The sequence below is a fragment of the Oryctolagus cuniculus genome, chromosome 6, assembly GCF_964237555.1.
Source record: "Oryctolagus cuniculus chromosome 6, mOryCun1.1, whole genome shotgun sequence".
Taxonomy (NCBI): Eukaryota; Metazoa; Chordata; class Mammalia; order Lagomorpha; family Leporidae; genus Oryctolagus; species Oryctolagus cuniculus.
In genome coordinates this window covers 914,640-940,628 of record NC_091437.1, presented here as the reverse complement: position 1 = coordinate 940,628, position 25,989 = coordinate 914,640, and the positions used below count along the sequence as shown (strand labels likewise).

The following is a 25,989-nucleotide window of genomic DNA, read 5'->3' as shown; positions in this document are numbered from 1 at the left end:
CCTTGCACCTATAAAGGTCAAAGGTGGGGAGGTCATAGGTCTTTCCCAACTGAGGAGTGATTAGTGCCCATCTTTCCCCATTGAGCAAGATTCTCAGTTTCAGTGTTGGTGAGGAGTTAAGATTTTTATGCAGCTTCAAGGTATGAGTGAGATGTGTAAGACATGCCTCCCTGGAAAGTGTGTTGATAACTAAGTTATTTGCAGGTTCTGGGTATCCCTGCAGTGCTAATGATTATTGGTGTCTTACTCTGAGGTTAACATTGAACAAGGATGGTCTTGTTCCTGGAATGCATTTACCCAGAAGATCATCTTTCATGTCTTTTACCTGGTTCTGAGCATTCTCAGTATTGACAAATATTTGTGTGAAGGGGAAGAACATTCTGAGATCCTATCATTTTAATAACTCAGAAGACAACTGGCAAAGCAGTTGTCTCCCTCCCTGGGTCCCCGTCTTGTGTGCTTTACGTCAGGTGTTCCCTTTGGTTGCACCACTAGAAAGGGTGTTGATGCCTTAGCAATCACTCCTCCTATTCATGTGCATCCTGTACTGTCCCCATCCCCCGCCTCCACCACCCCCAGCTTCCAGTCATCACTGTGCACTCTGTTCCTTATGATCAACTGTTTCGGGTTCCACAAACTGGTGAAATCATTCAGTGCTTGTCTTTCTGTGTCTGACTTACTTCACTAAGCATAGTGTCTCCCAGGTTCATCTGCATTGCAGCGAGTGCCAAGTCCTGTTCTTTTTATAGATTAATAGTATGCCATTGTGTATGCCTCCGAAATTTCTGTATCCCTCTTTCCACTGTGGGACACAGAGATTGATTCTGTGTCTCGACTATCATGATAGTGCTACAACAAACATGGGCATTCTGGGGTCTCCCTGGTGCTGGGTTTTCTTTTCCTTTGGGTTTGTATGGTGATGGGATTGCTGCAACATCTGGAGCTTCTGCTTTTAATGTTTTCTTCAGGAATCGCCACACTGCTCTGCATATGGTGGGCTAATTTGCATTCCCATAAACAGTGGACAAGCAGTCTCCTTTCTCCAGGTTGTTGCCAGAGTCTTATCTTTTGTCTTTCTGATAGCAGACATTCTCAGTGGAGTGAGAGAGAGCTCACTGTGGTTTTGATTTGCATCTGCCTGATAACTAGCCATGAGGAACATTTTTCATATATCTGTTGGCTATTTGTATGTCTTCTTTTTAAAGAATTATTTATCTGAAAGGCAAAGGAACCGAGAGAGAAAACAGAGGGAGAGGCAGAGGGAATGAGAGAGAGAGATTTTCATCCACAGGTTCACTCCCCAAATGGCTGCATTGGCCAGAGCTCGTCTAGGCTGAGGTCACATGCCCAGAATTCCATCTAGGTCTCTCATGCAGATGGCAAGGACTCAAGTACTTGAATCATCATCCATTGCTCTCCCAAGCCCATTAGCAGGGAGCTTTATGGGAAGCACAGCAGCCAGGACTCAAACTAGCACTCCAATCCAGGGTGCTGGCATCACGAGCTGCAGCAGTCTAACTTGCTGTGACACAGGCCAGCCCTTGTATGTTTTAGTTGCTTGGTTATTGGGTTCCTCCTAAATCACATGGAAATATTTTGCTTTGTTCCTTTACTTATTGCAGTCTCCCAGGCCTGAGAAGATGGCACTGGACTCTCTGTGAGTAAATGTATATGAACCAACGAGAAATCGGCAACAGAGTGGAGGAATCCAAGATTGGTTGATGATCAACGGGTGACACAGCTATCACATTCACTTCAGTTCCCTGTAGTTTGCAGCTGTGTCTACAATGGAATGATACTTCCAGTTGGGAATGATGTTCTAAAATTGTCACCAAAATTCCCCATTCAATCAAGCATCTTATTAAATTGTTTGGTTATTTGAATTTATTGCATCAATCATGGTGCTGCCGTATCCACATTTTCAATAAGTGGGGTGGGCAGTTGGCACGGGGTTTAAGGCACTGCTTGAGATGCCCACATCCTATGCCAGAGTGTACGGGTTCAAGTTCCGGCTCCACGTCTGATCCAGCTTGCTGCTAATGCACACTCTCATAGGAAGCAGGTGATAGCCCAAACACTTGGCTCCCTGCCACCTACATGGGAAACATGATTTGAGCTCTGGGCTCCTAGATTTCCCTGGCACAGCCCCAGCTTCTTCAGGCATTTGAGGAGTGAACCAGTGAATGAACTCCCCCCCCCCTTTCGATCTCTCACTCACACACACACACACACACACACACACACAAACACTTTCTCTCTCCTCTTATCTCTTTCAAATAAATAAAAAAACAGTAAAATTTGAAAATAAGAACATAAATAAAATTATTGAAATACATGGAGTCCACTCCAGGTGAAGAATCCCTTCCCAGGCTCAGATGGTCCACAGTCATTAAAGCAGCTTATTTGGAGCATCAGTTGTCAAATATCCTCACCACCACACCAGGGAAACCTGCCAAACTCCTCTTCCAGAAGAAGAAATGGGCAGGAAACCAGATGCACACCCACATCACGTAGAGTGCCCAACACCAGCCACTGGAGCACTTCACTGTGACAGCGCCTGCACCTGCACAAACCCCTAAATGCCCCCCATGCCTTTCGCGGTTCTCCTTAACCCCACGCTTCTCTTCTTCTGCCCCCAGTTCAGCCTCAGTGCCATGGATGAGAGCAACAGGACCCTCTCTGGGGACTTCACCCTGGCAGGCCTCTTCCCTCACAGCAGTGCCGCTGGGCTCCTGTTCAGCATCATCTGTGCCATCTTCTTCTCGGCCATGCTGGCCAATGGGGTCATGGTCTTCCTGATCCACGTGGACCCCCAGCTCCACACCCCCATGTACTTCCTGCTCAGCCACCTGTCTGTCCTTGACATGATGTACATCTGTACCATCGTGCCCAAGATGCTGGTGGACCACCTGCTGGGCCGGGGCACCATCTCCTTCGTGTCCTGTACGGCCCAGTACTTTTTGTACATGGGCTTCGTGGGGGCCGAGTTCTTCCTCCTGGGGCTCATGGCCTATGACCACTATGTGGCCATCTGCAACCTGCTAAGATACCCTGTCCTCATGAGCCGCTGGGTCTGCTGGCTCATCCTGGCCAGCTCATGGTCTGGTGGGGCTCTGGACAGCTTCCTCCTCATGCCCCTCACCATGAGGCTCCCATTCTGTGCCTCGCACAAGATCAACCACTTCTGTGAGGCGCCCACCATGCTGAGGCTGGCCTGCGGGGACAAAGCCGCCTATGAGATGGTGATGTACGTGTGCTGCGTCGCGATGCTGCTGCTCCCCTTCTCCGTGGTGGTAGCATCCTATGCCCGGATCCTGCTCACTGTGTGCCAGCTCAGCTCCATGGAGGGCCAGAGGAAGGCCTTGGGCACCTGCAGGGCACCTGCACTTCACACCTGGTGGTGGTGACGCTCTTCTATGGGGCCGCCCTGTACACGTATATGCTGCCACCATCTTACCACACCCCAGCACAGGACAAGGTCTTCTCCGCCTTCTACACCATCCTCACCCCCCTGTTAAACCCACTCATCTATAGTCTGCGCAACAGGGACGTGGCAGGGGCCTTCAAGAGGGTTGTGGCAAGACACCAAGGGGCCTGTGGTGTTGCAAAGAAAGAATTCTAGAACTGCACCTGTTCCACAGCTCATTCTAGTACAGCGCCACTGATGCTGTGGCGGCTACCACACCAGATGTGTCAAAGCAGGCTCAGCCGTGCTTCCATTTTGGCTTCCACACTCAAGCAGTGCCAGAGCCCTGCACACACGACTTGGCTTTGTTCCTCCTTTGTTTCCACTGGTTCCAATTCTTCTTTCATCTCAGCTCTGATCGCATTTCGTGGTTACCACTGTCCCTAAATGCCTGGCTACTGTTTCATACTCAGCCCGTCTTCAATGTCCTCTTAAGACCGGTGACTTTGGCTACAGGATTTAAATGGCCAGTTTGTGGAACCGATGGAATATTTGGGGATTCTGACATCTGAAGCACTGTTAAACCTCAACAGGGGAAGGGCATTTGGCTTAGCAGCTAAGACAACGATTAGGATGCCCGTGTTCCATTTTGGATGTCGATGTTCAATACCTGGCTCTGGTTTCTGACTCCAGCTTCCTGCTAATGCAGTCCAGAGGGACAGCAGTGATGGCCCAAGCATTTAGATCCCTACCACCCATGTGGTATAGACCCAGATGGAGTCCTTGGCTCATGACTTCAGTCAGGGATAGGTTGTAGGCGTCCGCGGGGTGAACCAGCAGATCAGTGTTCTCTCTCTCTATGCCTCTTGAATAATAAAACAAAAACAAAAACAAACGAAAGACTTCAAAGGAAATACTTACATAAAGAAACAGATTTAGAAAATCCAAATAGCCCTTTCTTTGACTAGCAACTGGAAAAAAAGTATTTTCTAAATCTGCACATGGGAAAAATGACTCATGAGTTTTTGTAGAAATGCAAAACCAGGGTTCTACTATGTTGTATTTTCTGTGGGACAAACAACCACTGTTGAGAAATGGGTGCCTCATAGCTACCATCCAGTTTTGTGTCTAGTCTGCTAAGGTTTGCCACTCTGGGGGTGGATCTCAACACTTTTCTCCCAAGGAAATAGTGAACAACATGCATTTATAACACCGGTTTGCACTGGAAAACAGTACACAATCGGAAGAAATGCCAGCTTTCCATCTGGAGGTTAGACCTGGGATGCTTTTGGAAATGACTGAGTATCATTTATGTGGGGCCAAGAGACAGTAAACAGACCCGGGGTTGCTAAGGTCAGGGGATAGAGAAGGATGGACAAACAGAACATGGAGGATTCAGGGCAGGGGACCAACCACAGACAACAAGAAGTGGCAGGCCACAGGATGGGAAGCCTTTTCCACGACTCATGGACCCATGGAACAAAAAATATGAACCTTAATGTGAACCACAACCCTAATTAACAGTCACGTGTCAAAGTGACTCACCAGTTATGACAAGCAATATGCTGATAGTGAGAGGAAGAAGGAACTCTGTATGATCTGGTGAATTAAACCTGAATCTGTACTAAAACATAATGTTGTTCACAACATCTTCCTAGAGACCAGGAAAACTTCTGATGCTGTATTTCAGTCAATAAGCCACAAGAAACCGTCACCAGGCAGAAGTAAGGAGGGGGCAGGCATGCAGTGTAACTGTTGGTTTAATTGGCTTGGTATAGAGCTTTGGTGATGTGTATTTGGGGATGGGAGAGGAGGTGAGGCTGGTGTGCATAATTCTTGCATACCAGTGGTTGTCAGTCTCACACGTGTTGTAGGTCATGGTTCAGGTGGTCATCAGTCTCACACATGTTACAAATCAAGGATCAAGTGGTTGTCAGTCTCACATGTGTTGTAGATCATGGGTCAGGTGGTCATCAGTCTCATGTGTGTTGTAGAAGATAAGGGTCAGGTGGTCATCAATTTCACACATGTAGATGTGGATCAGAAGGTCATCAGTCTCACGTGTGTTGTAGATCATGGGTTAGGTGTTTGTCAGTCTTGTGTGTTGTAGAAGATGAGGGTCAGGTGGTCGTCAGCCTCATGCATGTTATAGATGAGGGTCAGGTTGCCATCAGTCTTCTGTGTATTGTAGATGAAGGTCAGGTGGTGACACATGTTGTAGATCATGGGTCAGGTGGCCGTCAGTCTCACATATGTTGTAGATGAGGGTCAGGTGGCCGTTAATCCCATGTGTTTTGTAGACCATGGATCAGGTGGTTTTAGTCTCACACAGGGGATATTGCAGAACTTCCTTGTCATCACATGTTCCTCTCCCTTCCGTGCACAGGAGATACCTGTCTGCACCACCTGTGTGTTCAGGAGAGACAGTACTCTCTTTCCTGCACTCTGACTTCCCTCTCCCCAAGAGGACACAGCCTTTGGAGATGAGGCTGCACTGCAGGGTGAAGCCTTAGCAGACTGAGAGCAGGGGATGAAGCAGGCCATTCAGGGCCAGCGCCACTCTTGACCACGTTATACTCTGGATCCAGCTCCCTGCTAATGCACCCTGTGAGGCAGTGCATGCTGGTCCAAGGACTTGGGCTCCTGATAGCCATGTGGGAGGCCAGGTGGAGTTCCTGGCTCCTGGCTTCAGCCTGGCCCATCCCTAGCTGGTGCAGGTATTTGAGGAATGAGTAAGCAAATGGAATCTCTGTCTGTCATTGTGCCTTTCAAATAAATTAATAAACAAGAGTGAGTGGAATACTTTCTTCCATATTTTTTTCTTAGAAGGTTGTTATCTATCATAGCAAGTACCATTCCCCAAGAATGCCCTAAAATGTCATGTAGTTCAGATCATCAAAGCTGCGCAAGGATAGCAGGAAACATCACCCCTCTCACCCAGCACTGAAAGCCTCACTTTAAGCTCCCAGACAGACGTGGCCTTTGACAGAATCTGAAGCTGAGCAGCCTTGGCTGTCTGCAGGAAAAGTCGAATATCAGTGCCCAGAGCCCACAGAGCACATCTCGGGACTGTGGCTTCCTCTGGTGGAAACCAGCTGCTGAAAAGTGAGGTCTGTGTCCACAGAAGACCTGGCAAGTCTCAAACCTGGGCTGGATCCCCGTGCAGTGATGAAGCCATTTGTGTGACACTGCTGAAGCCACAAGCAGGGCACGACGTCCCATTCCCATGCATGGTGGCTGGCACAGCTTTGAAAATTTTAGACAACATAATGCATATTATGAAAACTTCAAAATTTTTTTAAAAAAATGGAAATATTTATGTTTGTGCATTCAATAACTATGTAAGCAAAGGCAACGTTATTATTCTAAATAGTAATTACTTACTAATTAGAGGTTGTAGATCAGTAAAATTAAAAAGTAAATTAGTATATAAAAATCAGAAGCCTTCAAATTTGCCATAAATAAACACTGATAAATATTTTAAAAATCCAGAAGCAATAATAAATCAATATTTGGGGTAAATTTAATTATAAACAAAAGTAAAGTGAGAGGTACCCAGAGCATGCATGTGCACACCATATATATTTACACCACACACACATATGAATATTTAAACCACAACACATTTCTATATACCACTCACACATGTACACACCTCATGCATACATGAATACATATCTACATGCCACACACATGCATATCTATCTACTACATACAAATCATAACCTTTATAATAATTTATATATATATATACACACACACACACATATAAGTGAGGCAGAGAGACAGAAAGAAAGAGAGACAAAAAGAGATCTTCCACCTGCTGATTCACTCCCCAAAATGTTCACAACAGACAAGGCTAGGGCAGACTGAAGCCAGGGGCCAGGAACTCCATGCTGGACTCCCACATGGGCAGCAGGGACCAAAGCTCTAGTCATCATGGGTGCTTCTCAGTATGCGCCTTAGCAGAAAGCTGAGATCAGCAGCAGAGCCAAGCCTGGAACCCAGGAGCTTGGTTATGGAATATGGACCTCCCACATGACATCCTAACTGCTAAGCCAGCACCCACCCCCAGATCACAAATCTCAGGGAGAAAGTTAGCAGTCCCTGACTGGCCCACAGGGCTGGGTACAGGCCTCGATGAGAAGAGCGGCTCTGTGAGGCTGTCAGTCACATCACAGCGAGTGACATGGCTGGTGCTAATCCAAGAAAAGCCACAAAGGGATTCCAGAAAATGCATGGAGAATGCGCAGAATGGACGCAGGTATGTGTGCATTTCAGAAACTTGTTAGGCCAAACTAAGTTTATCTTTTAAGTCCATTTCCTACACACTTTGTGAAGTCTCTTTGGTTGTATGTGTATGTGTGTGTAAGCACACCAGCACGTCACACACCTGCACACACAGTGGAAAGCAGTTTTGCAAAGGTAGATGCCGTATGAGGCTTTTGATGACTTTCCCTGGTTTTATAGGGAGGGAAGCATTTGTAAGCTTTCACATCTTTTTCCAGGGGATAAGCGTTGCCTGAATAGCCAGGCAAAATGATCCGGTTAAACCACCGTCATGGCAGGACAGCGCGGCAGAAAGGAGCTACTTCCTGCTGCCCCTGCATGCCTGTCTTTGTCCCCACATTTCCCCAAGGAAGCTGTGCTGGCCGAGGTCTCTTACGGAGCACCGGGGACAGCAGGGTGCTCCTGTGGTGTCAGGCGCTCTCTTGCACCCATCACCTGCTCATTAGCTGTGGCCCGTCTGCCTCATGGAAGTCTCCCGAGACCCTTGGGGGAGGGGGCTTGCTCTTTTCAGCAGTGTTGCGCAGCTCCCAGTAAACTATTTACATCTGGCTGTTCTGGCTCTGTGCACTCCCTGCTGTGCCAGGGACCCTGCTGCCTGCCTTTTCCTTTTTCACATCTGCTTGTCCCTCTTTGCTGAGTATTTCCCAGCAAGATGGCAGGTGGGTGTCATCACACGTTTCTTTCTAGGAGGGTTGTGTGATGGGTTGTGTAATGCACAGTGGTTCCGGGATAGCTGGGACAGTGTTTGTTAGTTTGTTGTAACGATTCTACCTTCTGCAAGCACATCACAGAACAGCTCCCAGTAACCCGCTGTCTGTCTCTGTGCCGACTCCACCCTCAGTTGATAGCTCAGCTGTGTCAAGCAGCAGGGTCCAAAGGACTGGGTCCTCAGAGGCCACTGTGGACAACACCTGTGCATGCAGAGTGACCACTCCCTGAGGGCTCTCCTGGACGGCCACAGCTGGGGGTTGTGTTGGCATTTCCATCTCTGTATGAAGCGGAGGAGGAGGTAAGTTCACTGAGCATCGCCATTTCCCCTTGCTGCAAAGCTCTTCCACTTCTTAGCTCTGTTGTTTCTCCACGCCTTCTCTGCTTGCACCGAGTTCCTGGGTTTGCAGTAAGCTGTGGTTTTCCTAAACCGTGCCTGGTGATCTCTTTGTAATCAAAGCACTGCAGTCCAAAGGGCCACCTGCAGATGTGGGCACTCAGGAAGTGACAGAAGAGCCGTTCTGGGCATTCAGATGTGTTTTGACGTTAGGAATGTGTGCTTCATTCTTGGACACCTGCTAGGGGTCGTGTGGGACTTTGATTCTGGAGCCGCAGGCACTCAGGCTGTGCGGTAGACTCATGACAAGATGGATACGAGGTGATGTGGGAAAAGCAAATAAATTATTTTAAGGTTTTAAACTATTGGGTTGAATAGCTTGATGTTTAGTTTGAATGATGAGAAATTCTTGGTTAAAAGGAAGCAAGTCAGCGACTCCCCTAGCAGCTTCTGCCACCATCAGACCAGCTCCCTTTCTGAGACTCCAAACCTGGAAAGGAGAGCCAGATGGGGTTCCTCAGGTGGCAGTCTGGATGGGGCTGTGTTCCCGGTCTGGTGCCAGGAAGCATCGCTTGGCACATCTGTTTGAGAGCAAATAACTGAGTTTCTTCAACATTTCGTAGCAATATGAGTGGATTCACATCCCCTCTTAGGATACTGCAAACGGTTTGTGGAAAAATAGAATCACAAGGTAAATTTACTTTGGCTCAAAAAAGTGAAGTCCACCCCTAGGTTTTTCATTATATGCACATTCATGAGTTTTTGAAGATCTCTCCTACACATCTGCTTTTAAAAAAATTACACCTAATCAATGTATCTTTAGATTCTATCTCCCATGAAGCTTCCGGAAGCCATTCGCAGAAGACACAAGCAAGAATCGCTCAGGCTGAGCCTCAGGGAAATGAAGCAGGGTTGTGTGCAGCTGCTGGGCTGCACAACACAGGTGCACGTCGGCGGCAGGACGACAGGGTCACTGCAGAGCCTGGCACAGGCACAGTGAGCCTCAGCCTGGGAGAGGACCACGAGGGCACCCGGCAAGCAGCCTTCTTTCCTTTATAAGGCCGGCTTCCCTGTCTGCGTAGAATTAGAGCAAACCCTTTGCTTCTGTTTACTGTTATTTTCTGATTGATCTAAGGGCGTGTTATTCTTGTGCAGGAGTGGGTGAGGGCATGGAGAGGCTAAGGCACAGCTGGCGCTTGGCTTCCGAAGCACAGCCTGCACCCAGGATCCCCAGGTCTCCACCCGGCACACTGCTTGTATCCCTGCCCTCCTTTCACAGGAAAGGGCGCTGATGACCAAGTGGAGGTGCCTGCTTGGCAGATACAGAGCTGGCCTGAGACCTGGCAGCTGGCTGGACACGAGCCCAGGCCCTGTGCCTTCCACCTGGAGATGCAGTCACTCTGCAAGCCACTGCCCCATCACGATGGAAGGGTGTGTGGACACCGACCCCTTGAGGGGCGCTTTGCCGGTACTCACACACAGCAGAAACCTGTGTCGGAAACAGCGGGGCCCTCGCCTGAGGCCTGCCTGTGCCTTATGTTCTTGTGACAGGCAGGAGGGTTGTGTGGCTGGCAGTGACACCTGGCCCCAAGTCACCCCCAGACTGAGGAAACTGACAATTTTGTGGTTCTTCCTCCAATCTGAGTCTATTCTTTTTTTTAACTTTTATTTAATGAATATAAATTTCCAAAGTACAGAATATGGATTACAATGGCTTCCCCCCCATAACGTCCCTCCAACCTGCAACCCTCCCCTTATCCACTCCCTCTCCCCTTCCATTCACATCAAGATTCATTTTCTATTCTCTTTATATACAGAAGATCAGTTTAGCATACATTAAGTAAAGATTTCAACAGTTTGCTCCCACACAGAAACATAAAGTGAAAAATACTGTTTGAGTACTAGTTATAGCATTAAATCTCAATGTACAGCACACTAAGGACAAAGATCCTACATGAGGAGTAAGTGCACAGTGACTCCTGTTGTTGACTTAACAAATTGACACTCTTGTTTATGGCCTCAGTAATCACCCTAGGCTCTTAAGGAGCCCATTGTTGAAATACTGAGCAGAATAAAGACAACCCAGAGAAGACTCAGGAACACGTACTGTGTATCTAGTTTCAGAGTCGCACTAGTGTGTTCTGAGCTGAATTGAGATCCCCATGCAAAAACTCCACTGTGAGTCTCCGCGGGCTCGGAGTCAGCAGCACGCAGACTGTTGTAACAGCAGAGAGGGCCTGGCCCCAGTGTGTTCCATATGGAAGAGCTGAATCTGCAGGAACCTGAGAAATGATGACGCGGCATTTTACAATGGACACTGTGAAGATTCACCCGTGTGAACACTTGGGCTCCAGGATTTCAGCAACAAATTTGCAGGAGAAGCAGACAGGAACGAGGCAGCACAATGTGGCACGGAGAGGAGGAGCAAGTGTACCGTCTCATCCATCCCACGGAGGGTCGGACATTTAACAGGAAGAAAATTGCTCCTGAGCAGATGGGCAGGGCCAGGAGCAAGGTGCATGAGCAGCTACTAGTGCAGGCAGCACTGGGCCACGCAGAGGCAGGTGACAGCTGCCCTCACACCTGTCACTTCATTTAGGGACAGTGTCAGGGATCATCACCATCCTGTGCAGGGACAATGTCCTGACTTCAGACTGTAGTGAGTGGGAGGAAGAAATGGGCGCCATCCTGATCTAACCCAACCTGCCCCTTGGGCAGAACAGGAGAGAAAGTTGTGCAGGTCAGGGTGGTATCCATGTGCTGCTTCCTGTGGACGCGCAGTCTCAGGAAACAATGAGCATTTTAAGTAAGCCTGAAGGACAGCTCTAGGAGCTGACGCTGTCGCATAGTGGGTAAAGCCGCTGCCTGCAGTGCCGCCATCCCATACGGGTGCCGGTTCGAGTCCTTGTTGCTCCACTTCCTATCCAGCTCTCTGCTATGGCCTGGGAAAGCAGTGGAAGATGGCTCCTGCACCTGTGTGGGAGACCTGGAAGAAACTCCTGGCTCCTGGCTTCAGGTCGGCCCAGCTCCATCCATTGTAGCTATCTGGGGAGTGAACCAGCAGATGGAAAACATCTCTCTGTCTCTGCCTCTCTGTAACTCTGCCTTTCAAATAAATAAATAAATTGGAGGGAAGGAAGGAAGGAAGGAAGGAAGGAAGGAAGGAAGGAAGGAAGGAAGGAAGGAAGGAAGGAAGGAAGGCTTTAAAACCCATGGGTATTTTACCCAATAGCTTTTTCTTTTCTATGTCCTCACCATTTGCAGAGCAAGCAAATCTGTGTTCCTCAGAGACATTTGGAGTTTCTACAAGTTTAGTTGCAAGACAGACATTTTTCTGAGAGTTTCCACTAAATGCCATTTGCTGCAGGTCAAGGAGGGAAGTGCAGAGCCCAGCTGCTGTAGCTTCATGGGGCTTCACTGGGCTCACAGGCCTGCTGAGCGGGAGACACTTACATCTCAACTCCACACACTTCAGGAGAAGTGTGGCTTCCTTAAGTGAAAGGCTGGGAATTCTCACACATTTACCAATAGTTTTGAGATAATTTACATGTGATTATATAACACCACCATTTTACTTTGTATTATAAATATGTATAATATGAAACAAATATTTCACCTGTACTACACATTTCTTATTTAATCCTTAGCTCAGCTCTGAATGTGTTATTGTCTCAACCTAACAGAAACAGACACTGAGGCTCAGAGAGTCTGCAGGGAGTCCAGTGCTACAGAATTGATCACCGTCACGACCAGGAGAAGAACTCGGTTCATCTGATTCTACATTATTTTACTGTGCGCCTATCATAGCGTTTCAGAGCAGCTTCTTGAATACAGGCACAGAATTGTTTGGAACATTCCCTGGCTGTTTTCACGTGGACTAAACCAGAGCAAGGTGAGCAATGTGCACCCAGGGGAGACTCAGCACTGCAGGCCCTCTCACCGCACCACTCCACAGCCAGGGAGCCCGCAGTAGGTGTCACTGATCATTTCAAGGCAGGCAAACTGCAAGGCAGAGGAGTCCTCTGGATTAGTGCCAGTGTTGACACTGGCCACAGAAAAGGCAGGCAGAGGAAGACCTGGGCTTGAGCATGGGCCGAGAGCAGAGAAGACTCTCTGGTGGTGTGAGACAGTCCATGTCTGGACTCTTGAGAGATGATCAAAGTTGAACTTGGAATGCAGGAAGGGGCAAGCAGTAGGATCGCTGCAGCTGGGTGGGTTTCCCCATAGGTCTTACTGCAATCCATGAATGAAAACTCACAAGGGTAAGGAAACAAGGCACATTGTAAATGATGATAGAATTGTTGTCAAGAAAATCCATGAAACCTAGCACAAAACATTCAGAGCTAGGGAAAAAAGAAATCAAGAAGACAGTTTACACTCCAAAATTCCATAGCCCTGATGATTATAGCTTATGGGATCCACTCCCAGTCAGGACTAACGTCCAGTAATCTCACTGAAGACTGCATGGAGCTGAAAGCTGGCCACAATTCCATGGCAGGTGCATTTGTGTGGAAGCCACCATGGAGGCCTGGGCTGTGCAAGGGTGCACAGGATGGACTGATCCTGCCTGGTCCAAACCCTGCTCCTGCTCATGGGCCACACAGCACAGACTCATCACTGCCAGTTCTGCAGCATGCGAGGACCCACATCCCAGCTTCCCTGTAAATTCCTTTCCTGCAAGCTTTGTGCAATGTTAAAACCATTATTCTAAATAATGCCCACATTTTTCAAATACATAAGAGGATCATTAGATTTGTTTGATCAGTTTAGCTCCCAACATAATTAAATATTTCCTAGTGAGCACATTTAGTATCTAAACATATAAGACATCATCCTTTACTTTCAGAAAGTTTCCTATGGATATTTTTTTCTTTACCATGACTTTAAGTTACATGAACCACAGTCACTCCTCTTTTCTTAATCATGAAGCACCAATTTCCAAAACTGACAGGTGGGTTACAGCTCAACTTGTGTATACCTCTCGATTTCCTATGTATTCCAATTGCTAATCATGCTAACTGCAATGCTAATCGTAATTCTAATGCTAACTCTCTATATCCTAAAATTGAACTTTCCTTATTAAAAATAAAGTAAATTCTTGGATGGGGTGCGTATTTGGTCTAGTGGTTGAGACGCCAGAAGCTTCACCCTGCATCCTCTATCAGAGCGTCTAAGTTCAGGTTCCACCTCCAGCTTCCTGCTAATGCAGACACTGGGAGGTGGAAGTGATGACTCAGGTAATTAGGTTCTTCCTCATATAAGAGAGACTTGGACTGATTCTTTGTCCCTGGCTTCAGCCTGGCCAGGTCCTAGCCATTTTGGCCATTACAGGAGTGAACTGGCAGATGGGTGTGTCTTCTCTCTCTCATCCATCTTTCTCTCTGCCTTTCAAATGAATAAAAATAAACATCATAAATTCTAGAACTGTGAATGCCTCGTATAGATGAATTTGTAAGAGTAGCCTCCATTGAGTGAGATACTCAGCAGACTCATAGAATGGCGGATGTCCTAAATAGCACTCTGGCCTCAGAATCAGCCCTAAAGGCACTCGGATCTGGCTGAAAAGCCCATGAGAGTATTTCAGGCATGGAAAGCCAAGACACTCTGGCAAAAAGATCTCTGTGAGTGAGATCCCAGTGGAAAGAACAGGTCTTCAAAGAGGGAGGTGCCTTTCTCTGAAGGGAGGAGAGAACCTCCACTTTGACTATGACCGTGTCTAAACAAGATAAGAGTCGGAGAACTCAAGGGGCTTCCATAGCCTTGGAAACTCATGACTGGAGCATAGGGAGATTACTGATGCCATAAACAGGAGTGTCAATTTGTAAAGTCCACAACAGGAGTCACTGTGCACTTACTCCTCATGTAGGATCTCTGTCCTTAACGTGCTGTACACTGAGGCTTAATGCTATAATGAGTACTCAAACAGTATATTTCACTTTGTGTTTCTATGGGGGTGCAAACGATTGAAATCTTTACTTAATGTACACTAAACTGATCTTCTGTAAAAAAAAAAAAAAAAGAAAAAAGAAATTATCAATTCCCAACTTGACTCTCACTGGGATTAAACATGACAATAGGTCTGATCTGATTTCATCATCATTTAAAAAAAATCATCTATTATTTTTCACTTTATGTTTCTGTGTGGGAGCAAACTGTTGAAATCCTTACTTAAGGTATACTAAGCTGATCTTCTGTATATTAAGATAATTGAAAATGAACCTTGATGTGAATGGAATGGGAGAGGGAGTGGGAAAGGGGAGGGTTGTGAGTGGGAGGGACGGTATGGGGGGGGAAGCCATTGTAACCCATGAGTCGTACTTTGGAAATTTATATTCATTAAATAAAAGATAAAAAAAAAAGAGTAGCCTCCATTGCTCAGCTCATTTCATGCCATCCATTCTGTCTGCAATAGAGATGAACTAACACCAAGCAAAATCTTGTGATAGAGACAGCAACTCAAGGCCCAAGGGGAAGGTTACTCATGCACTGGGCTCATGGCAGAGAGACTGCCCACAGTCAAAATTAAGGGAGCTTTGAAGGTGATGGTGATGCTGACACAAAGAAATGCATGCAGATGCATCCAATGTGGCACATGCATGTGTACGCATGTATGCATTTAAGGTAGCACACACATGCACATACACACTGACAAACCACCGACTCCCGTGTGCACTTGCTCAGGTGTTGTCACAAGCATCATTGTAGCACAGCAGCTGACATCTTGTCCAATGTGTGGAAAGAAGTATCAGATAATAATGGCCTATTTTACCAAAAAAAATGTGGCATAGACTAGTTGCTAGGTATCAGTTCCCACGTACCAAGAAAATATTTTTAAATGTTCTCTTTTAACTTTTAGAAGTTTGCTGCCTGACATTAATCTCTGTGTTGTCATTCTGATTCCCTGGAATGCTACTATGTCATTTGGAAAATTCTGGACTCCCTAAGCACTGCTGTGAGTCATGGACAGGTCCAACATGACTTCCACAGACTTCACCTTTTTGGGGCTATTCGGCAGTGAGGAAACCTCAGGCCTGCTCTTCACCATCATCTCCATCATCTTCCTCTCCACACTGACAGCCAATGGGATCATGATCCTCCTGATCCACACTGACCCCCGCCTCCACACCCCCATGTACTTCCTGCTCAGCCACCTGTCCTTCATTGACATGATGTACATCTCCATTGTGCCGAAGATGCTGGTGGACCACGTGCGTGGCCAGAGGGCCATCTCCTTCGTGGGGTGCACAGCCCAGCACTTCCTCTACCTCACCCTTGTCGGGGCCGAGTTCTTCCTGCTGGGGCTCATGGCCTATGACCGCTATGTCGCCATCTGCAACCCGCTGAGATACCCTGTCCTCCTGAGCCGCCGGGTCTGCTGGATGATCATAGCGGGCTCCTGGTTTGGGGGCTCCCTGTACGGCTTCCTCCTCACCCCCATTACCATAAGCTTTCCCTTCTGCAGATCCCGGGAGATCAACCATTTCTTCTGTGAGGCACCTGCAGTCCTGAAGCTGGTATGTGCAGACACAGCCCTCTATGAGACTGTCATGTACGCCTGCTGTGTTTTGATGCTGCTGATCCCGTTCTCTGTGGTGATTGTTTCCTATGCCCGCATACTGACTACCGTATACCGCATGAGCTCGGTGGAGGGGAGGAAGAAGGCATTTGCCACCTGCTCATCCCACATGATGGTGGTCACACTGTTCTACGAGGCCGCCATGTACACCTACATGCTGCCTCGCTCTTACCACACCCCGGCCCAGGACAAGGTGCTGTCTGCCTTCTACACCATCCTCACCCCGCTGCTGAACCCCCTCATCTACAGTCTGTGGAACAAGGACGTGATGGGAGCACTGCAGCGGGCACTGGGTAGAATCAAAGGCTCTCAAAGTGTAGCAGGAGGCAACTTCTGATGTCTGTGCCTGCCCATGCAGACAGCAACTAGGACCGCGGTCCCAGCAACCACACCAGCATCAAACGTGGAAACAGGAAAGAAGAGTTCAACAAGGGACTGGGTAAACGTTAACACTAAAAAAACTGTCCTCATGACATCTCTCCCTCTCTACTTTGTTTCTTATCCCTTTCCTTTCATTGCTCCATTCATACATCTCCAAAATGAATGCCTGCTGATTTCCAGAAAAAAAAAGGATTAGAAAGTTTTGTTCTAGAACTCTACCTCCTGGAGGACAGGAAGTCTCACGGAAGTTTCAGTGGCATGGACGGCATCAAGACGTGCAGGAGGGAGGATGGCTGTGTGGGGACTTGGGTCACTACTCCAGAAGCCTGGCTCCTCCTCTGTGGTCAGGCGAAGACCACTGTTTCCGTCTTTGGCCCAACCTCAATGGGAGAGGGTTGTGTTGCTTCCCACGCTCTGCCAGCGTGGTAGGCGCAGAGTCACTAGGCACAGTTCTCTCAAACAGCCATCGGAGTCAGTAAAACCATTCTGTGCTTGTTGCTTTCAGTCAAAAAGGGCATCTGAGTTTTGTTTGCAATGTGTGAGTGAAAACTATTTGTCAGATAAGTAAAAAATGATGTATGAGAGCAAGGAGCATGGCCAAGAGAAACCAATGTGAGAGTGTGGTATGCCATGGCGGGGGTGAGCAGGTGTTTCTAGCGCTTTGGAGAAACCTGCAGGGCCTTAGGGTGGGAACATAGTGAAATGCTTTTCAAACATGTCCAATGCCTTCAAAATGGAGGCTGCACCAGCCAGGGGATGCCGCTGTTGGTCCATGAACTGATAGGGGACAAGAAGGAACAGACCATGTCGGTTCTCACCATTGATATGTGAGGAGCTCATGCAGGCACCAGACACAACCATGGTCATGACGTAAGTAGACTAATCAATCTCTCAAAGCCTCAGTAGTGCCTGCTCATCCTCCCACAGTCTCTACTCATTGTGAGTTCCAGTTCAGGGGTGAGGGCAGTGGGCTTCAGAGACACAAGGACTTCCAGAGGCCAGCAACGTGAACAAGCGCCCTGAGGACTTCACTAGCAGCACATTGGTGAATGAGTGCACCAGGCTGCCAGTTTAGAGGACATGGTTGATTGGACCCTTTGCCCTTCAGTGTCCTCATCCATGCACTCACTGGTGTGTCCACTGATTCTTCACACCTGTGAGCAAGACTGACAATGCCCTTGCACTCAAACAATTTGCATTCTAGTGAGGAAAGAAAGCAGATAAAAAAAACACATAAATCCCACACACACTGAGTGTGGCAGCAGTGACCACAGCTGGGCATCTCTGTATCCAGAGCCCTGCAAGTCATCCTTGGGCAAGACCATCCATGTATAATGTCAACCAAAATAGGTGTGGTGGCAGGTGAAATGCACAAATGTGCTGATGGTGAAGGGAGTCCCTGAGCTGTGCTGTATGAACTCAGAAAAGCTGGATGTTCTGATGCTACTGGCAACAACATGGATTGACCACAACCCACTGCTGCACTGAGAAAACGGCTCATAAACACTACAGCTGAATCAATGCAGACCCAACAGAGCTACCCTGTGCCTGGGGGGGCCGGCGGCTGGAGGATGTGTGAGCAGGTTTCAGGAGCTCTTGGTTTTCTCTTTCCTGATGTGAATGCTGATTGCACACCCAGTGCTGAGATTGAGAAAACTCATGAAATTCAAGGTTTTTGGATATTTAGTACTTTTTTGTATGTAGACTTTACTTCAAATAAAAAAAAAACAACTGTAGCTCATAATTTAATGTGATATATACAAGACATACAACAGGCCGGCGCCACGGCTCACTAGGCTAATCCTCCGCCTAGCGGTGCCAGCACACCGGGTTCTAGTCCCGCTTGGGGCGCTGGATTCTGTCCCGGTTGCCCCTCTTCCAGGCTAGCTCTCTGCTGTGGCCAGGGATTGCAGTGGAGGATGGCCCAAGTGCTTGGGCCCTGCACCCCATGGGAGACCAGGATAAGCACCTGGCTCCTGCCATCGGATCGGCGCAGTGCGCCAGCCGCAGCGTGCTGGCTGTGGAGGCCATTGGAGGGTGAACCAATGGCAAAGGAAGACCTTTCTCTCTGTCTCTCTCTCTCACTGTCCACTCTGCCTGTCAAAAAAAAAAAAAAAAAAAGACATACAACAACATAGCGGAACACTGGAAATAGGTTTATGGGGGCCGGCGCTGTAGCGCAGCAGGTAAAGGTGCTGCCTGTGGTCCTGGCATCCTATATGGACACTGGTTCAAGGACTGGCTGCTCCACTTCCCATCCAGCTCTCTGCTGTGGCCTGGGAAAGCAGCAGAAGTTGGCCCAAGTCCTTGGGACCCTGCACACACACGGGAGACCCGGAAGAAGCTCCTGGATCCTGGCTTCGAATTGGCTCAGCTTCGCTGTAACTCTGCCTTTCAAAGAAATAAATAAATCTTTAAAAAAAAAAGAAAGAAAGAAAGAAAGAATAAAAGAAATAGGTGTATGGCTATACTTGCTGTGGCATTCAACCTCTGGGAGGTTCCATTTGAGCAAAAGTATGATTTAGACATAGAAAAATCCCCGTGGGGAGACTTCCAGACAGGAAGAGCAGGCACCACTGCACAGAACAGGAGCAGTGAGTTCAGAAGGCTGGGAGTGTTCGTGATGGGCAGAGAAGGCAAGAATGAAAACTCAGGGGGCCAGGTCAGGATGCTGTGTGCCAATGCTGGACCTTCACCCAAACTGCAGAGAGCAGCTGCTGAAGTTCTAAGCAAAGGAAAGACAGATCATGACCTGCAAGCAGAGAGTGTGTTCTAGCAGAGGGTGGGCTGTAGGGAGAAACACTGCAGCAGTGTTAGGTAGCAAGTCAGAAATTGAACCTGTGTGTGGAGACAGGCCTGAAGACCAGCAACTACTGAGGAAGCCCCAGAAGCCCAGCATCTTGCACTTCAAAGTCCTGCTCAGAACCTGATAACCTCCCAAGTGGTCCCAGCCCTTCCCCAAGGAAAGCTCCCAGGAGAATTCTCTCCTCAGGACCAAAGGCCTTACCTGACCTGATAACATGGGGCAATAAAACCTTCTCAGATGCCCTAAGGGAAGCCCCCCTACTCTGCCCAGGAGCCAGCAGATCTGGGGAGGAATTTGCTAACTTTCACCCAACAAACTCTTCTGCCAGGACTCCCCATCCTTTGTCCTGAAGGAGGGGGGTGGGTGGGTAAACAGACTCCCTTAAAAACCTGGGGAGTCCAAACAGACAGGAGCTTAGCTCTTTCCTTTCTGCTGAGCCATCTGCCTGTCCTGCCCAGGTGTATTCTCTCCACTCAACCATGTAACCTTGCTCTGCCTCCCCCCCATTCGCGAGAATGGGTGCTCTGTCCCTTCTGTTCTGATGGATGCTGTGTACCTAATAAAGCCTTATCACTCTGCTCTCTGTCTCTTGCCTGAATTCTGTCTTGCATGAAGACAAGAACCCCAGGGCCATTCCTCCAGTAACAGCAGGTAGACCTCCTAGGAGATTCTCATGGATTCCAGCCTGGGTCAGAGTGTTAGAAAGGATCCCTGAACTCCAATCTGGCACCAATGAGGCAAACGTGGGTCATGTGGCAGAACCCAGGGTGGGGGGTGATACCCGCAGGAATATTGAGAAATGGAGAGGAGGGTTTTCCATGGCCATTTGCCCAGAAATTTGATTTTCCTGCTGCTCCTGGTTGTTTCAATTTATACCTTAAATGCTTTGTGATGCACAGAGTTCTCTTCTAATGCATCAAGGGCTAAAGGAAGGGGATTCCATCCCCACTGCACAGGCCAGTGATGGCACAGGGCCCCTCCTGTAGTGTTTTCCTCAAGACATGCTTCTTAGGAAGTTTGGACTTGTTTTCTTTATTCTTTGAAGACAAGAATGCATAAGAATTGGAAGTGTAAAGGAAGGAAAGATGTTTCCCAAGCAATGCTGAGAACCAAGCAGGAGAAGATTTCAATGGCACTGCAGGTGCCTGCAACCTGATTTACCTGGGGGCAGTTTCATTATTTCAACTCTTTGTATGCTGAAGGACTGAGTTACAGATAGAGTCAGAGAAAGGAGTTTGTCAGATTTCCAGGAGCTGTGTAATTGCAGGCTAGGGACAAAGATGCCCCAGGGAGGAGTGGTCTGGCATTGAATGCCCTTCCAGGTGGGAATACTGGTCCTCCAACATGATGCAAGCTCTCTATTTGTGGCTGGGTCTCCTTGTGTTTAGCTTCAGTCAGCTTCCTCTGCACCATCTTCACTGAGCAGTTAAGGACCCAGGCTGCTTCATCTCTAGCTCCTCAAGCTGTCTGCCTTCATCTATTTTAAGGGGTCCCCTATTTGTTAGGGACTGGCCCTCAGCCTCATGCAGACAAGATGTAACTCCACACTCCTGCCTACACCTGCTCCTCTGGTTCCACGGAAAACGTGCCCACTCCTGGCCTCTTTCCCTCTCTCCTCTGGCCCTGCTTCACTCCAGGGCATACAACGTCTTCAGGAAGATTTGGCTTTCATGCCCTGAGATGCCCATGCACCCCAGCTACAAGACAGGCTGAATGACCACATTGACTAGTTTAGTTCTGTAAGGTTTTTCTCTGACTAGGAGCTGGTTGACATTTACATCATCAGATTTGAGGAAGCCACTGTGTAAGGTGAGTAATTTTGAGAAGTGTGTATCACTCAGTTACCAGGTCTTCAAAATACCAGATACTGGGCTTCCCGAACCTTTCTGCAAATGAGAGAAATACTGGGTAACATGAGGTTCTTGTGCCTCAGCACTCTAAGTGGGGTATTTGAAACTCGGTGCTACTCAAGCAATGTTTATCATTGTCCTCTCAGCTGCTGTGAAGGCTCTGGGAGGGGCTGCATGCACCAGGACACAGCTGACTTCTCCACCCAGGAGAACCTGGTGCAGTTTTGGTTCAATGTGAGGACTCAGCCGAGTGTTCACTGTTAGAATGGAGTATTCACTCGGGAGATTTTGAACTGTTGAAATGGGAAGGAGTTTGTCTCACTTGTTTATGCTGTTCCATCTCCTTGGGTAACTCACAGGTATTGTTATGCGCAGTTCAGTTGTCCCCAATGACCACCAAGGAGCCAATACCATTGTAAAGCACAGAGAGTTTTATTGTAGGTCCAGGCCTGGACTTTCAATCAACACCAACGCAGTGGGTCTGAATTGAGAGCCCCGACCCTTCAGTTAACAGGGTTTTTATAGGGTTTTCAGAGACATTCTATATATCATGGTACCATTTAGCAAATCATCTCATCCCACGGGAAATTCAAAGGACATCTCCTAGAATTGGTTAGGTCATCCAGTGGCAGGAACACACCTACTAAAGGTGGTTGGATGGCTTTGGGGTGGATGCCTTTTAAATTGATTGGCCGAAGCATAAGGGTCCAAGCTGCTGGGGTATATGTGCCAAACTGAGGGTCTCAAGAAGCTATTAATGACCTTATCTGCCCTGAGAAGACACCAGGAACTCTAGGTATTTCTCTGTTATCTGCTAATAGGCTGTTGCTAGGAGAGTTTATCGCAAGGGGAGTTCATTTATTTACTTTTAGGAGCTTCTGGCTTAGGGTTCAGGGCCTGGTCAGGCCCAAGTTACAAGATGGAGGCCTAATTTAAAATAATTACACCTTGATTCAGGCTCACATCTCACAGTATCTCCACTGAATCTTTTGCTATGAAATCCTCCACACCTGCTCCAGGAAGCACACATCACACATTCTCCTCTGAGGTTTATAAGTTACTGGAGGCACAGAGGACGTCTGAGTGGATGGTCAGACATCCAGTAATCTGACCATAGATGGCAGAGAGTGAGGTAGGGTGTGAGACTCAGGGTCTCACCCCAAACCTTTCATGTCCATGGCACCAAACCAAGGGCCAAGGATGCATAGGTGGCCAGGGCAGCAGCAGGCAGGGAAGGTATCTCTTCAGCCTCTCCTGAGATGGAGCTGGGCTGTGATCAGGCCTTGTGCTGCTTTCAGAGTGAATGACAGTCCCTTGGCTTTGATCCTTATAAAAATGTCTCTGCCATTGTAAAGATGCAGCAAATGATTTTATCCTAGAGAATGCATTTTATTCTACAAGTATTAATCACCTGCAGAACTTGACAGGGAAACAGAAATGTCAGAAAAGGTAAAGGAGAGGAAATCTGGCTGCCTGCTGTTGGATTTGCTGTTACTGGGAAGAAAGATAAAGGACTGAGAGTCTGGAAGCAGTGGCTGCTGCTTCTCTTTCCCTTCCCACCACTGAGCGCCCATTCTTCAGTCCCACAGCTTACGCCTGCACCAGGGGTGGACACCTGATGTCACCCTGGGCAGCGTGTTCCCCTATCAACAGGAAGTGGTAGCACTCAGTGAGGGGTAGCCACTCCTACCCCTCACTCACTCCTGATCTCTTCTGCTTATTTGAAGAACTAGAAATTAGGGCTCATGCTTAACATTATTGAGAAACTCATGGTTTCCAACAAAGATCAAAATGAATTCTACATGTATTAAAAATGTAGCACCTTCTTGAAGTAATGGAATTAAAAGAGAACTGCACACTAATCACACATCTATATAGAGAACAGTTTTTCAAAATAAACTCAGAATACTATATACATATTTAAAACTATATATATATTTAAAACTTTTGGCCTAAAAATCAAATAAAGTCAGAATTATAAGTGAGAGTGTGAGGAAAATAGTTGCAATCAAAGTTACAGAAAAGAACATCATTATTCTTTAGTAAGCATACTAAGAAATCCCCAGTATAGGAACACAGCATGCACCCATAACTTGTTGAAGCTTCTTGGTGATCAAAAACTGCTCAGTAATGTGCATTTGGATGCTAAGCACTGGGTGAGCACAGCCCAATGTGGTCCACTGCCGATCAGCACTCTGCCTAACAGTGCGGTGACAGGTTTCAAAAGCTCGTTTTCAGTGGACCTTCCTGGAGAATGAACCCCACAATATCACACATTGTAGTGAACCTGGCTGGAGGTAGTGAGAGTGTCAGCCCACTGAGGAGCAATTACATGCAAGCCACACCACTCAGCATAGCACACCTGGGTAAAGAGAGCAGGTGTACACGGGAGGTACTAGAGAGTACACGTAAGATTGAAAGAAAGCTTACGTTCAAAGGGAAGCATAGATGCATCAGCGAACATGGAGACCCCTCTCCTGTTCTCTCCAAAGACCCCTTAACTCTGCTGTGCTGCCTTGCAATGTCAACGCACAGTTCTGCTGTGTGGGAGGAAGACGCTCTTTAAATCTAAGGACTGCGGAGCCTCTCACACCTCCTTTTCCCTTTGTGAGACATTCTGGGGAGACCTCCAGGGTCTCAGCCATGGGTTTCAGTGGCAGGAGCCTTCGTGATCAGGGATGTGGACACCTGTGCCCTGGGGGTGGGGGGGATCTGGGGGCCATTGTCACTCTTGGGCTTTAAGTCTCCCAGGTGCCACTGTGTACCTTCAGTGAATCAGGGCAAAACATGACACAGCCCAGTCTAGGGAAGTTAAGTCTTGGGTTTCCTGAGATAAACTTGATTCCGATGTGTCCATGACCGCATTGCAGCGTTTTATGCAAACCAGATGCATTTCCCAACACTGCCCCTCACCCCAGTGCTCTCCCCTGTGTGTGCTTGCAGAGCCATGGAGTGGGGAAATTACTCCATGTACACCGACTTCATCCTCCTGGGGCTGTTCAGCAACACGCGCTTCCCCTGGCTTCTCTTTGCCCTCATTCTCCTGGTCTTTGTCATCTCCATAGCCAGCAACACCGTCATGATCCTGCTCATCCACACGGACGCGCGCCTGCACACGCCCATGTACTTCCTGCTCAGCCAGCTGTCCGTCATGGACATCCTGTACATCTCCACCATTGTGCCCAAGATGCTGGTGGACCAGGTGACGAGCCAGAGGGCCATTTCCTTTGCGGGGTGCACTGCTCAGCACTTCCTGTACTTGACCTTGGCAGGGGCCGAGTTCTTCCTCCTGGGACTCATGTCCTATGACCGCTACGTAGCCATCTGCAACCCTCTGCGATACCCTGTCCTGATGAGCCGCAGGGTCTGCTTGCTGATCGTGGCTGCGGCCTGGCTAGGAGGGTCTGTGGATGGTTTCCTGCTCACCCCAGTCACGATGCAGTTCCCCTTCTGCGGCTCCCGGGAAATCGACCACTTTTTCTGCGAGGTGCCTGCCCTTCTGAAACTCTCCTGCTCGGACACCTCAGCCTACGAGACGGCCATGTACGTGTGCTGCATCCTGATGCTGCTCATCCCCTTCTCTGTCATCTCTGCCTCTTACACCAGGATTCTGCTCACTGTGTACAGGATGAGTGAGGCAGAGGGGCGGCGGAAGGCTGTGGCCACCTGCTCCTCGCACATGGTGGTTGTCAGCCTCTTCTACGGGGCCGCCATGTACACCTATGTGCTGCCTCACTCTTACCACACCCCCGAGAAGGACAAGGCCATGTCTGCCTTCTACACCATCCTCACCCCGCTTCTGAACCCCCTCATCTACAGCCTCAGGAACAAGGACGTCACCACAGCGTTGCAGAAGGCTCTGGGGTGGGGCCTGTGCTCAGGGAGGGTAGCCGCATTCTGAAAGTGGGCGGTACTCCCCCTCACCTTTGAATGGGAAGAGTCCGTCTGCCTCAACAGCTCACCCTGCTGCAGCACACTGGAGTTGGAATGCTGAGATCTTGAGAATTCGTTCATTTTATAAACAATCTGAGGGTTCTGAGCAAAGGAGAATTTTGGGTCTGGTGGGGACAAAGCTTAGGTTTCAGTGGTAGCCCATCTGCTCATAACAATCCCACTGGAAATGGTGCCACTGCCTGCTCTGGTGACACACAGTGTGCAAAGGAAACACTCGCAGCTCACTGCTGTTCTGACTTCTCACCCTCACTCTTTGGGTGCTTTAACAAATCATTTTATGTGCAATTGAGTTGTGAAGTGCTAACTTTATCTTATTTCAAGTATTATTGCAAGGTCTGATTTTTCTACAGGTTACTTTTTGGTCACTCACAGAACATGTGTAACTCAATTAATGCTTCATTATTGGTTGGAAAACATGCTTTCACCTTATGAAACAATCGTTCAAATGAATTCCATTATTGTAGAATGGAGACACAAACATATGTGTCAAATTTGGGAGGAAACCAGAACATTGGCATCTGACTTCATTTGTTTCCACACAATGTTTGGTTAACATCACCCCAGAATAGCTGTGATGTAAAACAGGAAAATGTGGTTGTGGGGTGTTGGCATGCTTATGGCATGGTTGGCTCCTATGTTTGCTCTCCCTCATTGCCTCAACCTGCTGGTGACATACTGGAA

General features: G+C 48.1%; 2 protein-coding genes and 1 pseudogene across 2 annotated transcripts; all 3 read left to right on the top strand.

The window, feature by feature from the left end:
- The first annotated feature begins 2,253 nt into the window (after positions 1-2,253).
- LOC100339366 (olfactory receptor 2T6-like) lies at positions 2,254-4,465 on the top strand (annotated as a pseudogene).
- Positions 4,466-15,601: 11,136 nt separating this feature from the next.
- On the top strand, positions 15,602-16,772 carry LOC100339122 (olfactory receptor 2T1-like). Its single transcript, XM_008251816.3, has one exon. It carries the CDS (start codon positions 15,701-15,703, stop codon positions 16,652-16,654), a length of 954 nt encoding a protein of 317 aa, XP_008250038.3. The 5' UTR covers positions 15,602-15,700; the 3' UTR covers positions 16,655-16,772.
- A 7,529-nt stretch (positions 16,773-24,301) lies between these two features.
- LOC100338872 (olfactory receptor 2T27-like) lies at positions 24,302-25,306 on the top strand. Its single transcript, XM_008251804.3, has one exon. It carries the CDS (start codon positions 24,302-24,304, stop codon positions 25,253-25,255), a length of 954 nt encoding a protein of 317 aa, XP_008250026.3. The 3' UTR covers positions 25,256-25,306.
- Positions 25,307-25,989: the final 683 nt, after the last annotated feature.

Excerpts from the sequence above, each read along its gene's own strand:
- LOC100338872 (XM_008251804.3), top strand. The coding sequence starts at position 24,302 with ATGGAGTGGGGAAATTACTCCATGTACACCGACTTCATCCTCCTGGGG.
- LOC100339122 (XM_008251816.3), top strand. The coding sequence starts at position 15,701 with ATGGACAGGTCCAACATGACTTCCACAGACTTCACCTTTTTGGGGCTA.